We start from the raw sequence: 27,137 nt of genomic DNA on the forward strand, positions 1-27,137 counted from the left end.
AGCCGCCAGGGTGGGGCTTTAATTCCTCAGAGAAGCGTGATTTCTCTCTAACCTGTCAAGTCCACTTCCTCCTTTCCAGTAGCTTAGCAGCCAGTGACGGTTGGGTGACCAGATGTGGGTGCAGGGTTGAAGGGCGGCTCTGGAGCCACTGACCCACATGTGTCCTGAGGTACTGCTGCTTCCGTTCCATAGGTGAGAGGGAAGCCTTTGTGGGACACTGTCTCCCCCTCAAGTCAGCTAGTGCCAACCACAATATCTCTGAGTCTCCAGGGAAAGCCACAGCAAAGCTTCCCCCTCAAAGGCCTGCTTGCTCCAGAGCTCTGGACCCCTCCACAGCCTCCACTCTGAGGGGTCCCCACTTTCTACAAACTTCCCAGGGCACAGCCACTCCTCTTTACTCTCCCGAGGAGCCAGCAGCGCCTGGCTGGGAGCACTCAATGACAAGTTTGGTAAATAAGGACACAGGGCCTAGCCTGAGGTCATGGTGCAAAGGGGCCATGAAGACAATCTAGGACAGGCCCAGTGGAGGGGACCCTGTAGAAAAACATGCATGGAATCCAGGTGCTGGGAGTAAGTACGGGAGGGGGCAATGTCCAGCGTGGCTTGATCACTTGCACACCTAGCTTGTTCTGATTCCCACACTCCTTACACACCTACCTTGTTCTGATTCCCGCACTCCTTACACACCTACCTTGTTCTGATTCCCGCACTCCTACACACCTAGCTTGTTCTGATTCCCGCACTCCTTACACACCTAGCTTGTTCTGATTCCCGCACTCCTTACACACCTAGCTTGTTCTGATTCCCGCACTCCTACACACCTACCTTGTTCTGATTCCCGCACTCCTACACACCTAGCTTGTTCTGATTCCCGCACTCCTTACACACCTAGCTTGTTCTGATTCTCGCACTCCTACACACCTAGCTTGTTCTGATTCCCGCACTCCTACACACCTACCTTGTTCTGATTCCCGCACTCCTTACACACCTACCTTGTTCTGATTCCCGCACTCCTACACACCTAGCTTGTTCTGATTCCCACACTCCTTACACACCTAGCTTGTTCTGATTCCCGCACTTACACACCTAGCTTGTTCTGATTCCCGCACTCCTACACACCTAGCTTGTTCTGATTCCCGCACTCCTTACACACCTAGCTTGTTCTGATTCCCGCACTCCTTACACACCTAGCTTGTTCTGATTCCCGCACTCCTACACACCTACCTTGTTCTGATTCCCGCACTCCTACACACCTAGCTTGTTCTGATTCCCGCACTCCTTACACACCTAGCTTGTTCTGATTCTCGCACTCCTACACACCTAGCTTGTTCTGATTCCCGCACTCCTTGACACATGCATTAGCATCACCCCCTGGTTTTCAAATGGGGAAACTAAGGCTTGGAGGGGGTCCTGCTCCAGGAAGTGGCCAATGTGCCTGGGGAATCAGCAGGAGCGGGGGTCCCTCCATGCCTTTGCTTCCTCAGGGCCCACATGGAGGCAGCGAACGTGGAAGGCATCTCCATGGACTCTGGGGTAGACCAGTGTGGATTCAAATTCTGGTTTTACACTTTGTTACGAACTCAGTCAATGTACTTGGTCTCTAGTCCCCTCTGTTTCATATGCTAATGGTGACAGTGTGGTGACCTCACAGGCCTTTGAGGATAAGTAAGTTAATACTACAGACCAGGAGATGGCTAGTCTGCCAACTCCTTTTGTAAATCAAGTTTTAGGAGAATGCAGCCAGGTCAATTTTTTGCAGATGTTACAATGGCAGAGCTGAACAGGCTAACACAGAGAGTGTAGCCCACATCCTAAAACAGTAACCAGCTTTTCTCTAACCTAAAAGCCTGCTGACCCGTCTCTACATGAAAAGCCTCCAATGCTGGGGTGGGGGGCACACGATGTGCTCCAAGGGCTCTGGAGATCATGAAGCATTTGCAATCCCACCCCCACTGACCCATCACTCCTCACGCTCAGGATAAGATGCCTACCAGACACGCCAGGCTACCAAGTTCAGGAATCGAAAGTGGACAGGAGGGACTGGAGAGATGGCTCAGTGGTGAAGAACACTGGCTGCATTTGCAGAAGGCCCAGGTTTGAGTCTCAGCACCCATGTGGTGGCTCACAACCTATAACTTCAGTTCCAGGGGCTCTGATGCCCTCTTCTGACCTCTGCAGGCACAGACATATATTGGAGCAAAACCACTCATACATATTAAATAAATAAATCTTAAAAAAAAAGAAAAACAAAAGGACAAAACCCCAAGTGAACAGGATATATGACCTAGCCGTGGTGGGCGGTTGGGAACACAGGAGAAAAAAAAAGAAGGTAGAACTACAGAACGTGGTAAGCTCTTTGGAGAAAATAAGGAAGAGGAGCTGTGAGAGCCACAGCCAGAGGAAACTGAAATCACTCTAGTCAGACTCCAGAACACACACGGCAGCAAGCATAGTGGCCTCCCTTATCTACAGTTTGCTGCTTGTGGTTTCTGTTACCTGAGATCAACCAATGTCTCAAACATTAAGGGAAAAGTTCCAGAAATACATAATTCATGAGTTTTAAGCTGCACACACCATTTCTTGGTAGCTTGTTGACATCTTATGCCTTCCTACTGTATATTATTTGTGATGTGAACCTTCTCTCTCTCTCTCTCTTTTTTTTTTTTTTTTGGAGTGGGGGTTTCCCCTAGATATCCTGGAACTCACTCTGTAGATGAGGCTGTCCTTGAACTCACAGAGATCCACCTGCCTCTGCCTCTCCAGTACTTGGATTAAAGGCGTGCGCCACTATGGCCCCGTGGACTTTCACTTTGTCCAGAGCATCTAGGCTGTATACACTACCCACCTGGAAGTTGTCTTGTTATCAGATCAACTTCTATGGTTTCTCAGAGCTTCATTACTCATTATGGCACATGAATAAGTAATGATTCCGTCAGTTTATTACAGCATATTGTTCTATTTATTATTAGTTGTTCATCTTTTATTGTGATTAATTTATAGATTAAACTCAATCATATACATAGGAAAAACAAAGTAAGCATAGGTTCAGTATTATTCAGGGTATGAGGTAGCCGCTGGGTATTTTGGAAGCTGGAAACTGGCCACAGACTTGAGCTGAAACAGAAGGCCATGTTTTATGAGTGGCAGCTAGGAAACCCCCTTTCTGGCAGGGAGGCCAGCACTGACCCAGGCCCATGGAGAAAACAAATGGCCTCATTAATTGGACAGAGGCTTATGAGGTCCACTCCCCACCCAGAGACACCCCAGATGCCCAGCCCATGTGGTGGGCATCCCAGGGTTGGCTCCAACACCATATCCTTTAGAGGTTCAGCACTATCAGGTGGGATGGCTGGATCAGCAGGAAGCCTCGTGAGGTAATGTAAGAAAAGCAGGCAGAATGGATTTGGGGTGGCCTTTTCCTCCCTCAACGGAACCAGTCAGCCCTGGAAAGACTCATGAGATGAGCTAGCCACTCACTTCACAAGTAAATGCCAGGCAAACGCATCACTGGAGTGGTCAGGAATGATGGCACACACTAGCCCTTGGGAGACTCGGGGAGAGGATACTGAGCCCAAGGCCAGTTGAGCTGGCTGTACCTTGAATAACAAGATAAAAAAGGAAAAGAGTGAGAAACTGTGTCCAGAGGACTATCCTGGCTGAAGCGGTGTGTGTGAAGGTAATTCTATGGGACCTATAGTTTAATTATTTTTTTTAAATTGTTTATTTTTATCTTATGTACATGACATTTTGCCTGCATGTCTGTCTGTTCTCAGCATGCATGTAAGGCCCACAGAGGCTGGGAGAGGGAGTCCCTGGAACTGGATTTACAGCCGGTTTTAGCCATCCTGTGCATGGTAGGACACACACCAGGGTCCTCCGGAAGCACAACCAGGGCTCCTTTAACTACCGAGCCAGCTCTCCAGCCCCTTGAGCCTGATCCTTCATCATCTGTTACAACTTGAACTTTCCTTCACATGCAATCTCCTGCACAGGCCTGTGACCGCGTAACAAAACAACTAGCCTCAAATCGCACAGCTGTGTGCAGGGAAGATTTATTTTTTTTAAAGAGATTTGCTTGTATGTTATGAGTGTGTTGGATGTAGGTGTGTAAATACAACACATGTGTGTGAATGCACTGTGTGTGCAGTGCCTGCAGAGGCCAGAAGAGGGTGCTGGACACCCTGGAACTGGAGTTATAGACAGCTATCTCTCTCCATGTGGGTGCTGGGAAGTAAACCCAGATCTTCTGCGTGAGCAGCACGTTGTTTGTTTGCTTGTTTTTAATACCAAGCATCTCTCCAGCCCCTGAAGTAAAGATTTAAACACAGATTGCTCATCCCTGATCCAAAACATGTGGGGGTGATAGTGCTTTTGGATTTTGAATTTTAATTTATTCTAAAAATTTTGGAGTCTTGATACATTTGTATATATGTAACAAGATAACCTGGAAATGAGATCCAAGTTTTAATTAAAAAAACTCATTTAGGTTTCATATGCACCTTATACATATATCCTGGAGCCAACATAGAGAATGTGTGTACACACTTGCATATGATTGAACCTAAGCCCACACATATGCTGAGTAAGAGCTCTATCATTGAGGCCTAACCCCCCCCCCACTGTTTTTTTTTTTTTATTTTGAGATGGTGTCCCACTAAGTTGCTCAGGTTAGCCTTGAACTTGCTCACTATGGAGCCCAGGCATGCTTGAAATTGCCATCTTCCTGCCTCAGCCTCTACTTGTTCTGATCCCGTCTGCAGTGTGAGCCCCTCCCTCGAAGCCCAGTCTCATCTCAATACCTAGTGCATTTCCTCACATTGGCAAGCATCTCACACCCAACACCCAGTGCCACTCCACCCGGCTCCTGCTAGTCTTTCCCTACCCCTGTAAAATGCTGCCACATTCACCCTCACCCTGAGGCTTAGGCCTGAAACTTGGGCATTGTCCTTGGCTCCTTGCTACCTCACAACACCAAACTCTGTTGCCCTTTGGTACCCAGCCAGCCCCACAGAGCCACCTTCAGTACACCCAACCCCACCCACGGTGCAGCTGTCACTCCACCGTGACACTGGCCTCAAGGCTGGCCTCTGAAGCTGCTTTATTCCTTTACAGCCCCGTAGCCAGAGTGACCCTTTTAAAGACTGGAAGTTGGTGGAGCCCAGTCCCAACAGTTACATCAACAACATACTCCTAAGCTAAGGCTCGGGGAATACCGCAGAAGAGGAGACAGGAAGGTTCTAAGAGCCAGAGACCAGGGAGTTTGTGGTGAGTCTGTGTTCCCTAATGTCAGAAGCTACACCCCTACAGTTTCACCAGCATGATTACCCAGATGTGAGTGGATCAACAGACATGCCAAAGTGGATGGGAGAACATTCACAGGACTCAACCCTACACAGAGGAACCACAGAAACTAAAGAACACTGAGTGGAAGACATGGTGGTCCCCAGGGAAGAGCACACCAATTGCTTTTCCAGTACCCAATGTTCACCCCTGAAAACGTATGCACCAGTAACGTTATACAGACTGAGCAGGTTATATTTAGGAATATATACATATGTACATATACATATATGCATGTAAAACATGGGAAAAGGTCAGGAATCTGAAAGAGAGCAAGAAGGGATGTTTGGGAGGATTTGGGGGAATAAAAGGGAAGTGAGAAATGAAGTATTATAATGTCAATAAATGAAGTATTATAATGTCAATAATAATAATAATAATAATAGAAGACAGAGATTAGCTAGCTCTGTCACTGCTCAGCTCTCAGGGCTGTGTCTAAAATCCCACTTACCAGGGTCCCTTTCAGGAAACTTCTCAGTGACAACAGTAAGAGGCCAGCCTTTCGCTTTCAGCCCCTCACGTTTTCAGTATCTATTTCAAACTTTTCTCTACAAACCTTGACCACTCCCTCCAGCCTCCCCGGCAATGTCACTTCCTACTGCATAGAAAACACAGAAGCCATCAGACCAGAACAGCCTCTGCTTCCTGCCACCACACCTGTGTCTCCCTGCACGGGGCCCCTGATCTGCCCTGGCCCTCTCGCAGTGGTTGCAAAGGTAACTTTTGAATCCAGCTCAACTCCCCAGCCAGCAAACGCCTGCCCTGGCCCTCTTGCAGTGGCTGCAAAGGTAACTTCTGAATCCAGTTCAACTCCCCAGCTGGCAAACGCCTACCCCGGGCAGCATCCGCGGTGGCTTGCATCTGCGGTGGCTTCTCATGCATGCTCACTGCTCCACCAGGGGAATGTGGCCGGCTCTATCTTTCAGCATTCGGTGTGAAGTCTCTCACAGGGCTGTGGAAAGCCAAAGCCTCCCAGCTCTCAGCTGTCCCTGTAATCCCTTGCCTCCTCCCTACTAGCCCGCATCCCCTCATTCCACACAACCTCAGCTTCCCAAGAAGGACTTACCCGCTTACCACCCCCAAACTTCTCTTTTCAAGGCCTCTTGTGACTTCACTAATGCCACTGGTCAAGCTGGTCTTCCCCTTATTTGTCCTGGAGGCAGCTTGTGACACAGTTAACCCCTGACAGCTCAGACTTAACACACACACTTTAAAATACTGAACAGCTTCCTTGAAACCACACTGAGCTGGTGTACAATGATGTGAGGTCCCTTCTTCTCTTCTCAACTCAGACATCCTCCCTGAGAGACCCTGCACGGCTGTCAACCTCAGACACTACAAAGTCAATGCATCTGACAAGGAGCAGACATCCCTGCCCTAGGTCGCTTTCTCCAGCTACTTCTAGGAGAAGGTTCATTTTCTTCCCTAGCCACGAAGACAGCCCAACGTAGCTCACGCTTACGTTCTGCCCAATGTAGCTCACACTTACTTTCTGCCCACGTGCCTCACACGTTCTGCCCACGTGCCTCACGCTTATGTTCTGCCCACGTGCCTCACACTTACCTTCTGCCCATGTGCCTCAGACCCCACCGAATTTTGTGGTTTTGTCATTTTGTTCTGCTTCTTTTACACAAGTGTTTATTTTCACGTGTACAATTGTTTTGCCTGCGTGCATGTGTGTGCTCCAAAAGAGAGCCTCAGACCCATCGGAACCAGAGTTACAGACCGTTGCGAGCTGCCATGTGGATGCTGGGAACTGAACCCAGCTCCTCTACAAGAGCAGCCAGTGCTCTTAGCTGCAGAACCACGTCCCCAGCACAGCTGTTTCTTCTGTCATTGATTGATGCTGACTTGGGAGATAGGATACATTTTCCTAGGCTATGCCTAAGCTATAGTCCTAGCTTCTCCCTCAGAAGAAGACAGAAGTCCCTTTGAAGTCTCTGTTTAGTTTAGTCCCATTCACCAACCACCTTCTCCTTCTCTAAGCCACTCATTTGAACAAAGAAGAAGGTGGAGGCCTGGCTTGGGACTCCAGGTCAGACCCTGCCACTGCTCCCTGCTCCTAGTGACCTGGAATCCCTGGTTCGCTTCTCTGGTCTGCTTTATTTCCTGCTGCTGGGTCCTTGTGCTGACTTCCTAACAAGTGCTGTTCTTCCTCTAAATGTCAGTCTCCTTTGGGTCTTTCCAAGGACCTGGAGTCCTGGCCCTAACTCCCACTCCACCCCTACCCCCAGCTGCCACCTCTGAAGCTGCCTGGGACTCATTCTAGCTAATCCCCTGTGTCCTGTCCCAACCCACCACCACCTGAGGGCTATGGCCAAGACTAAGAAGTGACAGCATAGGATGGCATAATTTCTGGTCTATCCTGGCACATGGAAGTTTATCTGCTAGTCTGTGCTTTTATTTAAACCCAAATGGCTTTAGGCCAGGCATGCTTTCCCCAGATCCATAGATCTCACAACTGTGCTGTTAAACACACAGCCTTCCTGAGCTCTCACGCACAGGGCTCCGTAAGGCTCAGTTTACCTGTCTAGAGCTCCAGGTGAAGACTTCACCACCCCTGCAAGCCAGGGGACTACAGATGCTTATGAGACTTGGGCAACTTGCCTTGATCACATGACCACACCCAGAAAGTCAAAACCCCAGATTTGACTGCTTCTTGTGCTGAGGCACCAAATACCACAATGCCAGCATTTGGGAGGGGAGGCAGGGAGATTGCTGCCAAGCTCCAGGGCAGTCTGGGCTACACAGTGAGTTCAAGGGAAGCCTGAGCTATGTAGTGACATTTTGTCTCAAAAATAAAAAAGAGCAATCCAGATTCGAATCCCAGCCTGCCAGGTTATACAACCCACACTCTTCCACTCTGACAGAGACCCTCTGCAGCAGGGTGCAAAGAAAAACAGAATACAGACAAACCTGGGGCCCAAAGAGAGTAAATTGCTATTCCAGGCCATCCAGGAAAGAGGTTGTCCTGAGCCTGGTCAGGGAACAGATAAGAATGGGAGAAACACAGCAGTGGGAGATCTGGATGCAGCTGGAGATACCTGTCTAGGGAGCTCTAGAAACATCACGTAAACCAAGGTGACTAGTATTGCAGAACGCAAGTGTCTCTCCTTAAGAGTGGAGGTTTAAGCCTTAGAGCGACAAAGAACTCCAAGAGAGGAGCCTAGGGACAGAAACCTGTTTTCCAGACATAGCCACACTGGCACCTCCAAGGCAGGAGGAGGATGGGAGGAGGAAGAGGGCCAAATTAGGGAGTCCCAGTCGGGACACAGCCAGCTCCAAGGCTGATGGACAGGCTAGCAGACAGCTGCAAGGCGCCTGCTGGCGACAGAGGATTATCAGACCCCAGGAGCCTTCACAAGCTGAACAGCATCTCAGCAGGTGCAGAGAACCCGTGGAGGCTGAAGCCAGAAGTGCAGACTTCCAGAGAACCCAGGAGAAGAGAAACTCTGGGAAACACAGAGCCTCCAGTCAACAGCAGAAAAGGCTGAGACCAAGGGGCTCGGGAGGAGGGGAGGGAACAGCAGGAGAGCCCGCCTCAGGAAGAAGACAGTGGGTTCCTCATGGAGGTGGAGGTTTCTGGCTGGGTTGGAAGGAGTGCAGCTTGGCCGTGAGGGAAAAGGCTGCGGGGGAGATTCCCGAGGTGCTCTGAATTGGCAAGGAGGGGGGAATCTGACTAGGCACAGGCTGTGGAAACGAGAGCTGCCCTCTGGGCTGTCAGGGGCACAGAGGACCCTACCTGCACATCTGAGTGCACAGCACAGGGCTGAGCAGCACAGGTGCACACTGCCTTTGCTAGAACATCACAGTCAGCTGCCTGCAGCAGGCACTCATATGCAAAATGTGCCTGGGACTAGAGTTTCTGTCACGACTAAGGGTGTTTTCACTTTTATTTCGAGGTCTTCCATTCCACTTCCTCCTGAGACAGGGCTTGCCAGAGGCCACACATAGGAATTCCTCAAGCACTGTTTTCTTAGCAAAGCAACAACACAGAAGTGCTGGCCCAGGCCTGGTAGTGGTGCAGGTGTCTCCGCCCTTGGGATTCCTCTTCTGTCCCATGGACTGAGTCACCTCTCCCTGTCCCTAACATGCTGTAAGCATTCCACCCGCTAGCCCTCCCAGCCTGACCATAGCTCCCGTCCAGAAGAACCCTGGGAAAGCTACAGCCGGGACACAGGAAGCTTAGAGACTGTATCTGTCCCTGTGTCTCCTTCCTCTTGTTTGTTAAGTCTTTAAACCTGCAGTTTGGGGCTAATATCTGGCTGGTTCTCCCATCACCCCCTGTCTGAAGAATCTTGGCTTCTAGTCAACGTATAAAGGCAAGAAGGCAGGGGTTGAGTCAGAAGACTTAGGCTTGGGTCCTGCCCACTTCCACGACTGTGAGATTTTTCTCATCACTTCTAAGAGGAGTGGAAGAAAAAAAGCACCTGCCTCTCCCTAGTCTGATATGACTGGTTATTAATAACCTGCATTTGATTCCTGAGATCTAATCATCACTAGCACCTGTCCTCAGTAGCTGTGTGACACACCCCGGAGAAACTGAGTGCGGCTCAGCCAACGTCTTTTTAGGCTAACCACTGCCAGACACAGGTCCTGCCCCAGGCACTCGGATGCTGGAGTGGACAGAGTGGGTTTGTTCACACAGCAGGAGGTGTCTCTAGCAAGATGTTGCCCACACTGCTGGTAACAGATATCCCAGGGACTTAATGGGAATCTAGGCCCTCTTGCTGACCCGTCAGACTAAACAGGAGGGAGGCAGATGCGGCTCTCTGAGAAATCAAGGTGACGGTCCTGAAGCAGAAACCGCAGAGTCCCACGCCCGGCAGCTCAGGGGTTGTTGACACAGGATGCTTCCCCTCACCATCTGAGGGCTGTGGAAAGCTGCCCTGACTCACAGGGTGTCGTGGGAGACAAGTGACATGAGCCATGGGCAAATGGGTTTGAGAGGGACAGCTCCACTCACATCCAGTGACTCCTTTTCCTTCCAGGTCCCCTCAGCAAAGTGGAGATTATACCTACCTACATAAGGCTCCTGTCTCCCACTGGTCGAATGGGACTGACTCAGAGGCCTTGGCTCCCCTGACTTGCAAGTCACCCCTGAGACACCCCAGACGTGAAAGCTCCTACTCCCAGCAGCTGGGCCCCTATGTCATCCACCCACGTCCACGGGTTCTCCGCTGACGTTGGCCATGCCTCTCCCATACCACAGGCCCCAGCCAGGGACCCTGAGAAAGTCATAGCCCCTTTCCACAAGCTATCGCTCCAGTCCAGGACCTGGGGATGGCCCAACCTGGACTCACCACATGAACAAAAGCTCAGCATTTCCGACCTTCATCTCCCATTCATCTTTCCTGCTGTAATTTTTGCTTTTGTTCAAATCAGTCGTCCAAGGAAGGTTTGCACTCAAACCCTCAGTGGGGCCACACTCCTGGCTATGGGCTGTGAAGCAAGTCAGGCAGTGGCCAATGGACTGGAGAGCTCTTACGAACCTGCCCAAAATTATCTCACACACACCCAGAAAGCTCTATTTTCAGAAATGCTTTAACCGATTTCTTTGCATTTTAAGTCTTCCCGAACACTTCAAACATTTAAAAAATGCATATATTCCTGGAAAAAGGAACCATCCTTTTCCGCCCTACTCCAATTTTCGCACCGCACCTATGCTCAATATTTACTGCAACAAGCTGGTGGCTGTATGCTTTTCTCACAAGCTATGGAGGGTTGTGGAGAAGGGAGCTTCTCCTCGTTTCACAGACCTCAGCCCACAGCCGAACTCCGACCAGCCCAGTGCCTGCAGCGGCGAGATACAGAGTGCTCAAAGTAAATCTGAAATAGCCAAATATGGAAAGTCAGCAGGACGGAGTGAAAAGGCTGAGGGAAAAAAGAAGCAAACCTAGAGGGACCCGCAACGAGTCCTCAGAACCGTCAGACCCTACAGCTGGGTGGCATGGGGGTCAAGCAGTGGTGTGAAAAAAAACTGTCTCCGCCCACGCTGCTGGGTGCTCACCTCCACCGCCTGGATCTGCTCAAATCTAGAACTCACCTTCTGGAAAGTCGGGCGCTACCTCCAAACATGCACGCACTATAGCACCGGTGCAGGTCTTCGTCCCTGGCATTAAGTTCACGTTAACGGGTTCCGCTTGCACAATGCCGGGGTGGGGGTGGGGGGTCGGCGAGTGCGGGTGTCCCGGGTCGCCTTAGTCCCCCTGCCCGCCTATCACATATGCCTTAGGCTCGCCGTCCAGAGCTGCTTTCGGTTTTAGGGTAATGGGACGGTCGGCTCACCAGCCTTCGCCACCAGCGGGACTCAGCCGCTGGCACCGGGCAGCTTCGCCTTAGAGGCTGGAGCCGTCCAGCCCCAGAAGTGGCCTCAGGGAGGGGCGGGGCCGAGGATGGGGGCGTGGTTTTGGCGTACTGGATGGAGGGGCGTGGTCACGACCCCCATGAGGCGGGGCGAGAGGGCCTGTAGGCGGCCCGGAACTCCTGCGAGCTGGGAGGCTGAGTCACCCACACCCTTGAAGCCTAGCCTTCTCTTTTTAGGACCGTCGGTACCTCAGGTGCCTTTGAACTGTAAGTATTTTGCTTTTCAATAAGCCTCTTTCCTGCCCACCTCCCCCCAAACCTGTTTGTTCTGGAGCAGAAGCGTCTGACTCAAATCACTTCTTCCCGGAGCTTCCTGCAGAGCAGTACAAATCCACCGCCAGCCCTCATCCTGCTGTTAGCCTAGTTTAGCAGTCTCTGAGAGTCCTAATTAGAATTCATCAGTCAAAAGCTCCCCAGACAGCTCTCCTGGTCTGCCGAGCCACCTGGTGCCTGACCTCTAGAGGTGACTCAGATAATATACCCAAGGGAGGCGGTGGCGGGGAGGAGGCAGAAATTTTTAATAAATAAATAAATTAAAAAAAAAAACTTTGATCCTGACCTCTCAACTGCTAAACACATTCGCCCCACACAATCACAGCAATTTCAGCCTATATGAATGAAATGAGATAGCATCCCAAGTCAGCTAACTGCGGGAAGTACTTAGCCATCCCAGTGTCAATTGCCCATTGACAAGATACTAGGTGCCTTGGAGTGAACACAGGTGTGCATTGGACCTGGGTAGCAGCTTTGAGGAGTAGATATGGAGTCTGGAGGAGTAGCCAACAGGAATCGGAAGTCCACATGCAAACCTTTGGTTAGCAAGAGTAGACACTCAGTGGGGAAGATGGCCTGTGGGTTTGCTTTGGCACTCCGGATCAGCTTGTTCTTGAGAGAGCCCAAATCCTCCTCCCAGTCTCTCCACACAGCACATCTATTGCTCTGTCTTCCATCTCCCCTCACACTACTGCAAGGCGACACAACCCATATATTGATCCTGTCTTCGTTAGGGTTCTGTTGCTGTGAAGAGACACCACAACTCCTATAAAGGAAAACATTTAATTGGGGCTGGCTTACAGTTCAGAGGTTTAGTCCATTATCTTTATGGCAGAAGGCAAGGCAGCGTGCAGACAGACATGGTGCTGGAGAGGGAGCTGAGAGTTCTTATACCTGATCCAAAGGCGACAGGAAGTGAACTGTGTCCCTGAGCATGTCTTGAACATATGAGAGCTTAAAGCCCGCCTCCAAGTGACACACTTCCTCCAACAAGACCACACCCACTCCAACAAGGTCACACCTCTTAATAGCGCTACTCCCTTTGGGGGCCATTTTCCTTCAAACCACCACAGATGTCTGGTATGAAAAATACAGCTAGGCTGGGCCACTGGCGCTATGCTCAGCTATGATTTCCTGGTCTCTTTTCACTGACTGAATGAAGTAATCTCCAAAATGAGACCCAAGGTTTTGATATGGTGAAATCCCAAGCTGGAGAGAATACATTTTCATCAAATGGTGGCCACCAGACTCCATAGACAGGTCTAAATAAGGACACATAGGACTTTTTGGTGGGGTTGGAGGCATGGAACACACTTAATTTTTTTTTTTTTTGTCTGAATGGAAGTCTGTAACCTTGTGTGTCCCTGGTGCTCACGGAGGTCAAAAGAATGAACTGGAGTTACAGATAGCTGTGAACCACCATGTGGGTGTTGTGATTGAACCCAGGTCCTCTAGAAGAGCAGCCAGTGTTCATAATGCTGACATGGTGGTCGTCAGACGTGGAGGCTAAGTTCCCAGTTCCCACTGTTGATCCCAGTGTCATGGGCAGGATGACTAAGAGAGCAAACACAGAACCCGGGGTACAGCCCAGATGGAAGGTCATGTGACCTCTCCTAAAAATATTTGATGGTGGCTGGGCATGTAGGCTCATCCCATAATTTCATCTCTTGGAAGACGAAGGCAGGATTGCTGAGTTCAGTGGCATCCTGGGCTACATCAAGACTTGTCGGTTGGGGGCACAGAAGTCCTTGTACCCAGAGTACCAGGGAAAATAGAAATGTTAGACATGCAGGGATCTTTCTTTGAAGGAGAAAAGACTTGTTTTATGCCCAGAAAGGTGGGAGTAGTTATTATTAATGATCTGCTCATCTTTCTGCTATGTGTAGTCAGAGCTCACCCACCCTGTGCTATAGAGAGAGAGCTCACCCACCCTGTGTTATACACTGAGCTCACTCACCCTGTGTTGTAGAGACAGAGCTCACCCTGTGCTGTAGAGACAGAGCTCACCCACCCTGTGTTATAGACACAGAGCTCACCCACCCTGTGTTATAGACACAGAGCTCACCCATCCTGTGTTATAGACACAGAGCTCACCCACCCTGTGTTATAGACACAGAGCTCACCCACCCTGTGTTATAGACACAGAGCTCACCCATCCTGTGTTATAGACACAGAGCTCACCCACCCTGTGTTATAGACACAGAGCTCACCCACCCTGTGTTATAGACACAGAGCTCACCCACCCTGTGTTATAGACACAGAGCTCACCCACCCTGTGTTATAGACACAGAGCTCACCCACCCTGTGTTATAGACACAGAGCTCACCCACCCTGTGTTATAGACACAGAGCTCACCCTGTGCTGTAGAGACAGAGCTCACCCACCCTGTGTTATAGAGACAGAGCTCACTCACCCTGTGTTATAGACACAGAGCTCACCCACCCTGTGTTATAGACACAGAGCTCACCCTGTGCTGTAGAGACAGAGCTCACCCACCCTGTGTTATAGACACAGAGCTCACCCTGTGCTGTAGAGACAGAGCTCACCCACCTTGTGTTACAGAGACAGAGCTCACCCACCCTGTGTTACAGAGACAGAGCTCACCCACCCTGTGTTATACAGACAGAGCTCACCCACCCTGTGTTACAGAGACAGAGCTCACCCACCCTGTGTTGTAGAGACAGACCCCACCCAGAATGTTATCCCAGACCCCCTCCCACCCAGATAGATTTTTATCTTCATTTCCCAGTTACTAGAACCCGTCCCAGGGGAGATGTCACACGTACTTTGTGGCTTACCGACTTCTCTGCTATCTTGTCAGAGACCACACCAGATTCTAGCCTTTTAGCCTTAGAACCTGCCTTCATGGTCAAATTTACTCTGTAGGGGAGTTTCTGTGCAGCCACATATTTTTAATTGTTTTTTATTGAGCTCTACATTTTTCTCTGCTCCCCTCCCTGCCTCTCCCCTTCCCTCCAACCCTCTCCCAAGGTCCCCATGCTCCCAATTTACTCAGGAGAGCTTGTCTTTTCTACTTCCCATGTAGATTAGATCCATGTGTGTCTCTCTTAGGGTTCTCATTGTTGTCTAGGTTCTCGGGGATTGTGATTTGTAGGCTGGTTTTCTTTGCTTTATGTTTAAAAACCACTTATGAGTGAGTACATATGATATTTGTCTTTCTGGGTCTTGGTTACCTCACTCAGTATGATGTTTTCTAGCTCCATCCATTTGCCTGCAAATTTCAAGATGTTGTTATCTTCTTCTGCTGTGTAGTACTCCATTGTGTAAATGTGCCACATTTTCCTTATCCGTTCTTCAGCTGAGGGGCAGTTAGGTTGTTTCCAGGTTCTGGCTGTGACAAACAATGTGTGCAGCCACATCTTAAGTTTTATTGTGTACCAGGAATGGGAATGGTTGGTGCATGCATACCAATATCCAAATTCTATTGTGTATAAATACGCCTACCTTAAGCTGCCTGGTGATGTGGGATTCCTCTCTCTATGCTGTGAATATGACTGGTTAATTAATATAGAAAACTGGCTTGGCCTGATAGGGTAGAGTAGAGCTAGGTGGGGAAAACTAAACTGAATGCTGGGAGAAAGGAGGCGGAGTCAGAGAGAAGCCATGGAGCTGCCACCAGAGACAGACACGCCAGAACTTTGCTGGTAGGCTATGGTGATAAACAGATAAATGGAGATGGGTTAAAGATGTAAGAGCTAGCAAATAAGAAGCTAGAGCGAATGGGCCAAGCAGTGATTTAAATAAGGTGGTTTCTGTGTGGTTATTTCGGGAGTCTGGGTGACCTCCCTATGACAGCCTGGCATCAGATTCCCTGAGGTTTGATGCAGGTTGTATACTCCCCTCTTCACAGATGGCTCCTCAGCCTGCCTTGACAGCTGCAGAGACACCCTCACTTGTTTCAAAACAAAGCAAAACAAAACATAAAAATGCCTGAAGGTATATGGGAAAGACAAAACATAATTGTATAGATAAGAAATAAAGCTGGATGGGGAGGTTTAAGCCTGTGATCACAGTCTTCAGGAGGCAGAGGGAAGAATGTCAGGAGTTCAGGTCAGTCTCAGATACATAGCAAGTTTGAAGCAGCCTGGGCTGCAAGAGACTGTTTCAACAAAACAAACAAACTAAAACTAAAACAAAACAAAACAAAAAGTCAGGTGCCTTTAATCCTTGCGCTGGGGAAGCAGGGAGTTCTCTGTGAGTTCAAGGCCAGGCCGACCTACACAGTAAGTCCCAGGATAGCCAGGATTCTGTAGAGAGCCTCTGTGTCTCAGAAAAGTAGCACATAGCCGTGTAGCATGCTAAGTGTGTCCAGTGTGTCCAGCACTTGATCTATAGTAGCCCATTGTCTTGGTCAGTGTTCTACTGAGACACCATGACCATGGCAACTCTTATAAAAGAAGCATTTAATTGGGGCTGGCTTACAGTTTCCGAGGTTCAGTCCATTATCATCATGGTGGGAAGCATGGTGGCACACAGGCAAACATCTGGATCTGCAGGCAGCAGGAAGAGCAAGCTGCTGGGCCTGGCTTGGGCTTTTGAAACCACGGAGTCCACCCGCAGTGACATACTTCCTCCAACAAACCCACACCTCCTCCAATAAGCCAATACTGATGACCAAGCATTCAAATAGATGAGCCCATGGGGGCCATTCTTACCCAAACCACACACCCTCTTAATTGTCATAGATTTTACAGATTGGAAAACTCATCTATTGAACCATTTTCTCCAAACCACAAAACTCTGAGGTGGAAGATGAACCCAGGAAGTCAGGTTTGGGCCTCTTAGCTACAGCAGTACCCTGCCCTCCAAAGCAGCGAGGAGTGGGGACTCAAGCTAAACAACCTGAAGACAGAGGCAAATCTGAGCAGTTTTATTATTTTAAAAATATTCAGTATTAATTTCCATATCATATTTAACTGTCGACTAATTTACTAAACCCTTAAACTAGATTCCCCTACAAAGACAAGGGGTTGGACATTACGCACAAACTCCTCCTGCAGAAGGAACGGGCAAACACCTGATGCTCTGGGCAGGCTGTGGTTGCCTACAGCCAGTGGTCTCACTTCCTGGAGTGGCTGCAGCCTGGGCTGCCAGCTGGTAACGAGGGGAGGCTGCCATCTGCTGGTCAGTGCCTTATTTCCCTCATTCTACACCGAAGACTGCTGAGGTCATGTTAGTGGAGGAAGTGTACTTTCAATCACAAGAGAGAGAAGTGACCAGACAAGCAGCAAACCTCTTTTCCTTGGGCTTGGAATTGCACCGTTATGGGCTACAGTGGAAAGTATGCTCACCAGGGGACACGTAGAAAGTGTGGCACAGCGGCAGACCAGGGGAAAGCAACCCTGATGGTGCTGCGTGTGAAATGCTTGCTGGTCTCCCAAGTGTGCTTCCTGACCAGTGGCAGACGATTCTTTCTATTCCATCAAATAACCGCCCTAGGTTAAGCTTTTTGTTGACTCCTACAAAAAGACAGGCAGCCGGCAGATCTCCCCAAACGGATATAATTAGTTTTGTAAGATACTCTCTTTGGAGTTGGTGAGATGACTCAGTGGTTGGTTAAGAGCAGTTCAATTCCCAGAACCCACATGGCAGCTCACAGCTGTCTGTAGCTCCTGCTGCCCTCTTCTGGGTGCTTCCGGCAGTGCATTCACCAGGGCAGACACAGGCATGCCTACACAAATTCCTGCCAGAGCCTAAGAAGTCCTCGGGAAGACCCAGCCCCTATCAGTAATCTCTAATTTGTGAATAACAGCTTGCAAATACCTCCATGCAGCTACCATCTCCCTTCACTGTTCCTAATTAAGTTGTCCCGGGGAAAAAGCTGTGAGGAAAGGGGATGGAACAAGACTCCTGACAAACAGAGGAGGGTGTAGATGCAAGGGAGGGTAGGGGGCTGAAGATGAGAGGATTTTCTTGGAAACTCCATGCTACCCAATACTTGGTGTGATGATTAGAAGACGCAAATAAAAGACCCCCAGGAGCCACGCTCCTTCACGGAGGGCCTGGAGAAGATGAAAGCCAGGGGAACTGTACGTGTGATAGCTCGTCTTCACTGCCAACCACACTTGGAATCAACCCAGATCCAAGCAGTTTGGGCACCCTGTGACAGGTTTTCTACATTGGGAAGGGCCATCTCAATACGGACCACGCCTTCTGATAGCAAGCCACCTAAAAGGACACGGAAGAAGTTTTCGTTTGCTTTTTCCTGCTTGAGCCCACTCTCGCTGGCAAGGCCAGCTATCCTGTTGCTGAGGCATTCCTTCAGTGGTATCAGGACCTACTTCTTTGGGATTCCAACCCAGACTGAAGATCAGCAGCTCTCTTGGACACCAACTCCAGGTCTGCGTGTGGAGACATCTGTGACTTGGCTTTCGCTGGACTGCTCAAACCCTGCCTGTAAGCCCCTCTAATAACCCTGTATCTATATGAAAACGTGTTTTCATACTCCCACGGGCCAGCGGCCGTGAAACAGATTGTTGAACTAATACAGCAAGGCTCCTAAGCTTGACTGGGTTCTCCCTGCACTCAGTTACTATCACCTTACAAATAAGGTGATCCTGTAGGTGTCTAGGTTTCTTGTTCATATTCTCCCTGCAATCAGAATGTGGTTGTTATCTATTTTGGGCAAGCCCATAGGAAAGGACAAATCTCGAGTCCTAAGCTACCTTCTTTCTGAGGGTCCTGGTGTCCCTATGCTGCCAGGGCCAAGAATATTTAAGGGGCAGGAGGGAACATCAATAGAACATACCTAGCTAACAACTGAATTTTTGTACTTTGAACCAAAGCACTTCGTAATTTTAGAAGTAACGACTGTGGCGGTCCACATTAAGATAGAGTTTTGCCTTCTCTCACTTTCTTGTGTGCGGTTCTACTCAGCTGTCAGCTTATTTTTGGCCATCACTTAACTTGGTTCCCATCCACATTACCGTGACTTCCATACTAGAATTAAATACCTTTTTCTTTGATTTTAACCACTGGAGCAACAATGTGATTTATTTTTAGTTGCGCTATGAAAACAGTTCGGTGTAGATCTCTGAGAAAGGATAAGTTCAGAATTGACAAAAATGGCCATGAAGAGAGTTCTAGGCTTTGTTTTATATCACAAGCCTGCATTCAGAATTTCACAGTGAAGAGGTCCTAAATTCTCATACAGAATGAGATCATATAAAAATAGAAGACATGGACACCTTTAAATCTTTAATCCTTTAGGCAGCAAGCATATTACTCTTCCAGGCCAAACACTGCTCAAACAGAAAAGGAAAATAATGACGTGCAAAATATTTACAAAATATGCAAAGCACACAATCAAGACATCTCACTATATACATGAATCATATTCTAGTGGAACTACGGCTTTCCTACCGTGTGCTCTTGTGTTTGTAAGTAAAACTGCAACACATTCCTCTGATACAGCACCTAGGCCCATGTCTGGGACACAACAGGCTTTAAAGGAACCACAAGTTACTGGACATCTGGACAGACGCTGGTGCTGACCATCTGACTGACATTTCCCCAGACTGTACTGACGGTCTACTGACAGGAGACAAGATGGTGAAAGCGGTCACGGTATAATATTAACACACAAGACAAGTGCTTAAAAGAATGCTCTAGACAGTCTGAGATACACAACCGTCTTCCATGGCTTTTAAAGTAAAAATACGTATAAATTCTTTAATATTACTTTTGAATCAGTTGCATTTTATGTGGGACATAAACTATTAAGGTGATCCAATAAGAGAAAAAAGGGCCTCTCCTGCAAGCCACTTTTAATTGTGTCAGAATGGAGGGTCCTTCTGAAGGAAACCTTGGAAATTAAAGCTGGCCAATGAATTTAAATCTAGGGCTCTTTAAGGTGGGGGAGCCTTTACACAAAGGGACTATTTTTCCAACACTCAGGAACACATGACCTCTTTGATGTGGACAGTCTGTTGCAGACACTAGCAATCTATCCCTCTGCAACAAGCCATGCTTCCAATAAGAAATCATTGTATCAAAACTATCAGTAACACACTGTTGAAATGCTAACACTGCAAAATATTCTTTGTAGGTGCTAATGATTTCATGTTGGAACAAAAAGACTTTCAGTCTGTTTCTTCATAAAAATGGGTCTTGGTACTTTAGTTAACGGCACAATTATTGCAATACCACAGACTCTCAACTTCATCTTGTGAAGGGTGCTGAAGATTTAACCATAAATCAAACCACAAGCACAGGTTGGCTGCAAGGATTGCACCAATGTATCCAACTGTACAATAGAGATTTACCAAGAAAAAAAAAAACCACCCTTCGTATTGAAGGAAGACCCTGCTAATGAGTATGAGGGCGACTTGAAGCTCAGAAGATAAACTGTAAAGAATGGCTTCCATAACCACCATCTCTACATAACTGACAAAATACGCTCTCTTCTAAATTCCAAACACAGGCGATACTAGCGAAAAGCAAATAGCATTTAGAAACTTTTTTTTAAATTAACAATTTTGAAGAACTTAAAAAATCATCTCTCACCAAATTTTAAGTCCTTTTTCTGCAAGTAAATGATTCCAAACCTCTATTAGTGATAGACAACAGGGTCAATGACCTTTAAACAAGGACTTTACGCTAGGACCCCAAACTCTGTTAAAGGATTAGCAGGTTCAATACATTCTTTGTGGTTTCATATAATTGCTTTGCAATTGATTTAATTGCTTTCTTTTAAAGGAATATATTGGAATTCCTTTAGAAAAAAAGCAACATATCTTGAAAAAAGGGATATGAAGCTATAATTTCTTAAATATGAACATATCAAAATCTGAAATGCAGGCTATTTATTCTTGCACTCCTAACATAGGAAAGTGTTTTTTTTTTAAAAATTTAAATTAAAGAAAAAAGCAAAAAGCTAAAAATCCTTAAGGAATTTAAGGAGTTTTTAACAATTCTTAAGTCAATATTTTTGTACTAATAGCTTTGAGTATGAAGAGGCAGGAAAATAAGAAACCTCAACAAAATAAATACAGTAAAAATAAACATCCCCCCCCCCCCATATATAGAATCCTTTTCCTCCCATGAGATCCCACTGGTGAACACTTGGAGGCCAACGCGAGGCTCCCCGTGGTGTCACACCCACTTCCGCTCGCTTGCTCGTCCACTCCATGGCCACAGGACTCGTTAGCAGCCTCGGTACCTAGGAAGGATGCTTTCCTCCTGCAGCAGTCCAGTGACGGACGAGAAATAACTGCCACGTTGTCCAGTTTTCTCTAGTGCAGTGAGGACTGTGATTCTGTCTGTATTCCAATGAGTGAAGGTGGCTGCTGGCCACCAACTGTGGTCAGCACCGGTCTTGGGTTCAGGCGGGGCGGCATAGAGTTAGCAGGGCGAATGAGGGGTGGCGGAGGCTGGTTGAGAGCTGGCCGGGGTTGGATGAACCGAGCCTGCTGCTGGAGTGGAGGAGGTTGCCGGTGAAGAGCAGGGGCGGCAGGCAGGGTTGGACGAAGAAGTGGTGGAGGCTGGTTCAGAGTGGCAATGGGGACTGTGGGTGTTGGAGTGGGTGATGGGGCAGGAGGTGATGGACCCAGAGTCCGAGGAGCCTGTGGGGTCTGTGCCTAGAGGTGAGGAAACAAAAATACATGTGTGAGATTTAAGTCCTAACAAACTTGATACACTATAGTTTGGGCTGTCACAGGAAAAAAAAAAAACAAACCAAAACAAATAAAACCAAAACAAAAACAACACCGGTGTTTATTGGAAGCACAAGCTTCTTTTATTTTTAACAAAACAAAAAATAAACCCTTCCTTCCCCAACAAAAAACAAAACAAAACAAAAAAAACCAACAAAGCTACCAAACAGACATCTTTATTAGTAAGCAGTTTAAAAGCAGGAATAATACACTTTCCGCTCTGCTAGGACCAGAAGTCGGCATGTCATAGGGACTTGGCATCACCAGAGAAGTGTCACCGAGGAAGTGCTCGCTTAGCTAGTCCTCACACAGCACCCTTACAGAACGCCACAGCCACACCGAAGGGTGACTCCTCAGCTCAGGTTAGCTCAAATTCCAGACACAAACACACCTCCTCTTCTTCATCAGTGCTCTTCCCTGACGGCACTTTAGAAGCACTTTCTGTCTCCTCCCCTAAAGCGGAAGCCTGGGTTCCTTGTTCCGCTTCCCACTCCTGCAATACCTCCTCTAAGTTAAACCGGCGCCTGTAGTTTACAAAGAAGTTCTTCACTTGGCCAACAGTCTTGTTGCCAATTACATCTGCAATAGCTTGAAAATCTTTACCATATTTGCGGACACCTGGAAGGCAAAGTAAATAATACACCTGTGAAGGATGAGTACGAGAGCCATGCGCAGCAAACATCATGCACACACACACCAGCAACCAACACCCTTGCTCAGCAACTCTGTCCCTCCTCAGAGTTAAGGCATGTCATGGAGCCAGCCGCTTGCCTTCGGCTGAAGAGTCAGACTTACCAGTTTTTACACACCCAGTTATTTCCTCCACTGCTCTCTTCCACTCCCAAATACAGTCCATTTATTGTAAAGCACTGAATTCTTTGTTCCAGCCTCAATTCCACATTCATTTATTTCCCTAGTAGCCAGTCACCTAGATTTGAGCAACACCGTTTGTAAACAAAACTGGACGGGCAGAAGCCACCTCTTTACCCCTCGATGGACCGAGTGGACCGCGTGGCTCCCCACAGTGAAAAGCAATGCAATTTGGGGCTTAATAGTAACAACTTCACCATGATCACGTGCCTACCCCACCAGGTGACTGACAAATAGAAGTAACTAAATTATAAAATCAGAGCTATGGTGATCTGATGGGCTAAGGAAGGGGCCTTCCATCCCTTGGAGCCTTGTGTGGGGACTGCTGGTGCGCTCTTCAGGGAGACTCAGGTCTGCGCTCGCCATTCAGCCTGAGACTTAAGAAGGGCACACACTGCTTCCAGAGCATGCTATGGCTAAGGGAAGGCAGTGTTGATCTCACAGCTACAAATGCGTGGTGGTCTGCTGAGGTCAATTCTAAAAGACATAAAAGGATCATATTGAAGAAGAGATGTACCTTGCTCAAAACACAAAAGTTTTGTTGTATACTCTGATAACTGTATTGATCTCAGAAAAAAAAAATCATTCATGAAAGAGATGGGAAAGACAGCCAGAAGGAGGCGTAAACCAACGCCACCTAAGGCGGCCAGAGGTGAGAGCGTGTGGCAAGGCTGAGCAGCTGACACTGGTGTGAGACCCAGAATACTAATCCAAGGGGAAACGATTCTGCTTTTGAATTCTACTCTTATTTGGGAACAAATATCTCCAAATAAATTCATCCGATGGGTTTGGCCAATGGGAAGTCAGTCCCATTACTTTGGAGCTTTTTGAATGAGAAGTCTGGTATTAAGACGGACTACATGGCACCGTAAACAAAAGAGGGTTTATAAGCTTGTGTGTTCTGTCCAAAAGGTAAGGTGTGCGTGACAACACAGACATCAGTTACACAGTTTAATCAACAGAGATAAATGTATACTTTCTTTAAATCCAAACCAATTTTCATTGCTCAAGCTGAAGCCTAACAGTGACTCAGTTACACTGAGGGTTTCTATGGAAACAGAAATCCCAGGCTACCTATAATAGTTACTGTTCACACGCAAGTTCCTCGCTAGTGTTCTTTAGGAAGCGGCAGCACTAGGCGACTCTGTGCCATCTAAACGCAAACTTGAGAAACAGGCGAGAACTATTTAGAAGCCAGACAGGACCTCCCTCAGCACTAATTTCCACAAGGGCCACTTAATTTACACACCCCGCCCCACCGCGCCCACCCCACTCCAACTCACCCCTCCCTAGGAATTTGACTACTTTTGACTGTTCCCTTCCTCCTTAATCTTCTCTTGGTTAACAAGACTGATTGGGGCACCAGCACTGTCATATTTGCAGAATTATAGACCCTAAACTGCAAAGTACTTCCGTGAGAGCGCAGTGTTTCAGAAGACTCTGGTGCCAGACTTTCCTCTGCTCACTCGGGCATGTTTGTGATGAACTCAGGCGAGGATCTCACTACCCTGCGGACCATCTGGCTTGCTGGATGACCCCAACTAGTGTTCTGAGAACAGGTGTACCCAGATACCAATCTCCTCAGCCTGCAGGGCAGGCTTTGCACTAGCTGAAGCTCCTGCGGTTGCCTTTAGACTGCAGCAGTCCTGTTCCTATGTCCTGACAAACTCCAGAGTTACTCACCACAGAGTGGAAAAACCTGGAGAAAATGCCAAACAACCAGCGGTACTGCAGGACTAAGTCTGGACAATGTGTCCGGGAAATGGGATTTTCTTTATCCTAAGTCTTACTTTGCCTGTTCTTCCTCAAACTGTGGTGGCCACACACAGTGGTTTGAAGTGTGTGTGTGTGTGTGTGTGTGTGTGCGCGCGCCTGTGTGTGTCTATGTGTGTATTTACACATGCCTATGTGTCTGTATGTGTGTATGTGTCTGGGTGTGTGTGCGTGTGCGTGCATGCCAGAGGACTAGCTTAAATGTTCTTCCTCAAACTGTGGTGGCCACACACAGTGGTTTGAAGTGTGTGTGTGTGTGTGTGTGTGTGTGTGCGCGCGCCTGTGTGTGTCTGTGTGTATTTACACATGCCTATGTGTCTGTATGTGTGTATGTGTCTGGGTGTGTGTGCGTGTGTGCGTGTGTGTGTGCGTGTGCATGCCAGAGGAAGCCAGAGGACTAGCTTAAATGTTCTTCCTCAAGTACTATCCACCTAATTTTCTGAGACAGGGTCTCCTCTCCCTGTGTCCTGGAACTCACCCAGCAGGCTTGGGTGGCAGAATCCCTGGGACTGGCGAGTCACTGTCTCCCAGCACTGGGCCCGTGAGTGCACACTACAATGCTACAATACCTGGTCTTTTTCTTTTTTCACCTTGGTTCTAGGGATTGAACCAAGGTCCTGTGCTTTACACTTCCCTGGCCAACGGTGGGCTGCTCTGTCATCTTTGTACTCCCTGACCTCTCAACAATCTACTTTGCTAGAAGAGGGAACCCTTTAAAATATCTACAAAGAGCAATGGGCTTCAGCATATTGTCTGGAAGGTGAAACCCTACGGTCTATATTGTGGTGGGCAACTGGCTGGTGTCCTTCCTGCGACTGCTTCTTCAGAAGAGTCTCCATCAGGCAGCCAGAGGACAACTGGGTGCAGTGAGTGGCCAGGAGCACCTAGATCACGGAGTTCCCCTTTGTACCCTGCAGGAGAGGCGGCCCATGCTCTTCATGTAGTCCATAACAACAGGCAATCTATTGCTTCCTCAGCAAGGGGCTTACTTACAATGGCTAATCTATCATGGTTAAGGAATATCTGAATGGAAAGTCCCACCACCGAGGGTAAGAAGCCAGTTTTCAAAGGTCAGTGGAGCAAACATCTGGGGACCCCTCCAGAGCCAAAGTTGTAAATCCCCAGAGAGGAAAATGCTGTTCTCAGTCAGCTTTCTAAACTTCCTGTTCCTGCAAGTAATTACTTTCAATACTGGAAAGAATTTTTGTCTCGGAATTCAGAAAATGGAACCAAGGGATTGTTACCATCACGTTTTATGAAGGCCCACATTTTCCCATCACTATTCGACGTTACCCCACATAAACACACCGCTACACAGAAACTTTCAAACAGCTCCTGTTTTTCTTTTGTTAAAGGTAATTTTCTCACCAGTAAAGACTGACACAGGCGTTACCAGAACAATCTCAGACTGTGGTTCCTGCGATGGGGGACTATGTCCATGCATGCTCTAGGAGCATGCAGACTGTGGTTCCTGCGATGGGGGCCTATGTCCACGCACGCTCTAGGAGCATGCAGACCGTGGTTCCTGCGATGGGGGCCTATGTCCACGCACGCTCTAGGAGCATGCAGACCGTGGTTCCTGCAGTGGGAACTATGTCCATGCATGCTCTAGGAGCGTGCAGACAGTGATTCCTGCGATGGGGGACTATGTCCACACACACTCTAGGAGCATGCAGACCATGGTTCCTGTGGTGGGGGACTATGTCCACGCATGCATTAGGAGCATGCAGACCAAGGTTCCTGCAGTGGGTACTATGTCCACACACTCTCTAGGAGCATTCAGACAGCGGTCCCCAATTGCAGTCATGGACTCAGAAAGCCAGAGAGCACAGCATGGACACTGCTTCTGGTATTTGGAGATAACAGAAAGCTAAGCACCCAGAGTGCTCAGGGGTCAAAGGCAGCAGGGGACTTCCCCCTGCTTCTCACATCAAAATTCTTTAGAAGAGAAATTTAATGTGTTTAATATAGCTGGGGAATGCAAATTTATCAAAAGTCTATTTTTGAAGTAGTATCTAATAATTTTTATTTTGAATAGATTTAGAAATAATAGTATTTTTGAAATGGTATCTGGAACCTCTGAGACTGTGGGTTTCGTGCTCCAAGAGATATATTTATACAGTGAAGTCCAAATCATGTTTTTTCCTTCCACTGACTCCTGCTTCTCCCTGGGTCCTGTACTCATATCTTCCACATTGTAAATTTTATTCCATTGCAAAAACAATGGTAAATTTGGATAATTATCTGAAGGAAGCACACCAGAGGCTGGTGGACTCTAAGATGTCCACACTTACATCCTCTGTTACAGCACAGGGGTTCTTCTGTATGACAGAAAATACTAGCGTCTATTTTCACCTCCTTTGATCATTCATGGACTGGATCTGATGGAGGAAGGTCTTTGGTTAATTAATAAAGAAACTGCTCTTGCCTGGACTGTTGCATAAACTGGACACAAAGAACCCACAGAAAGAGGACTGCTGAACTTGCCTAAAGGTGAGATGGTCTTTCAGGGTTCCTGATTCATGAAAGAGTCTGTAAGACATTTTGCAGGACACAGCAGATAGTGACTGAACTGCCTTTGAAATTTCCTGCTTCATGGAAATGTCTCTGGATACTATGGGCCTGTAGGCCAAAGATGGATGCCCCAACCGTACAGAGGAACTTTGGGTGACTGTCCAGGCAGCGAGATATCTCTGTCATTTCTAGAGTTTGGAAGTTGCTTATTTCTTGTTTGCTTAGGTAATATTGTATCTTTCTGGAGTCTTTGATGGAGTTGAAGAATAGTTAGTTATAGTTACAGTTTTCCTTAGCTTTGATAAAGATAAAATAGATGTAAATATT

General features: G+C 47.9%; 2 protein-coding genes across 8 annotated transcripts in view; both read right to left on the reverse strand.

Annotated features, from left to right (window-relative positions):
* The window catches only part of Traf5 (TNF receptor associated factor 5), a 44,039-nt gene extending 32,349 nt beyond the window's left edge, over positions 1–11,690 (reverse strand). For both annotated transcript variants that reach the window (XM_041635399.1, XM_041635398.1), the window contains exon 1: positions 11,387–11,690. In XM_041635399.1, coding sequence (XP_041491333.1) covers positions 11,387–11,418 — 32 coding nt within the window. In that variant the 5' untranslated portion in view covers positions 11,419–11,690. The remainder of the gene's footprint in view (positions 1–11,386) is intronic.
* A 7,315-nt stretch (positions 11,691–19,005) lies between these two features.
* Positions 19,006–27,137, reverse strand: part of Rcor3 (REST corepressor 3) — a 41,198-nt gene continuing 33,066 nt past the window's right edge. For 2 of the 6 annotated variants that reach the window (XM_041635211.1, XM_041635212.1), the window contains exons 11-12: positions 22,045–22,271; positions 19,007–21,578 (exon numbers count right to left, since the gene is read on the reverse strand). In XM_041635211.1, coding sequence (XP_041491145.1) covers positions 21,234–21,578; positions 22,045–22,271 — 572 coding nt within the window. In that variant the 3' untranslated portion in view covers positions 19,007–21,233. Of the gene's footprint in view, positions 21,579–22,044; positions 22,272–22,448; positions 22,582–27,137 lie in introns of those variants that run through there. The other 4 variants (XR_005972611.1, XM_041635214.1, XM_041635213.1 and 1 more) reach the window with 4 other exon arrangements.

This window comes from Microtus oregoni, unplaced genomic scaffold (assembly GCF_018167655.1).
Source record: "Microtus oregoni isolate MIOR12 unplaced genomic scaffold, Mior012 000047F_ref0000412, whole genome shotgun sequence".
NCBI classification, from domain to species: Eukaryota; Metazoa; Chordata; class Mammalia; order Rodentia; family Cricetidae; genus Microtus; species Microtus oregoni.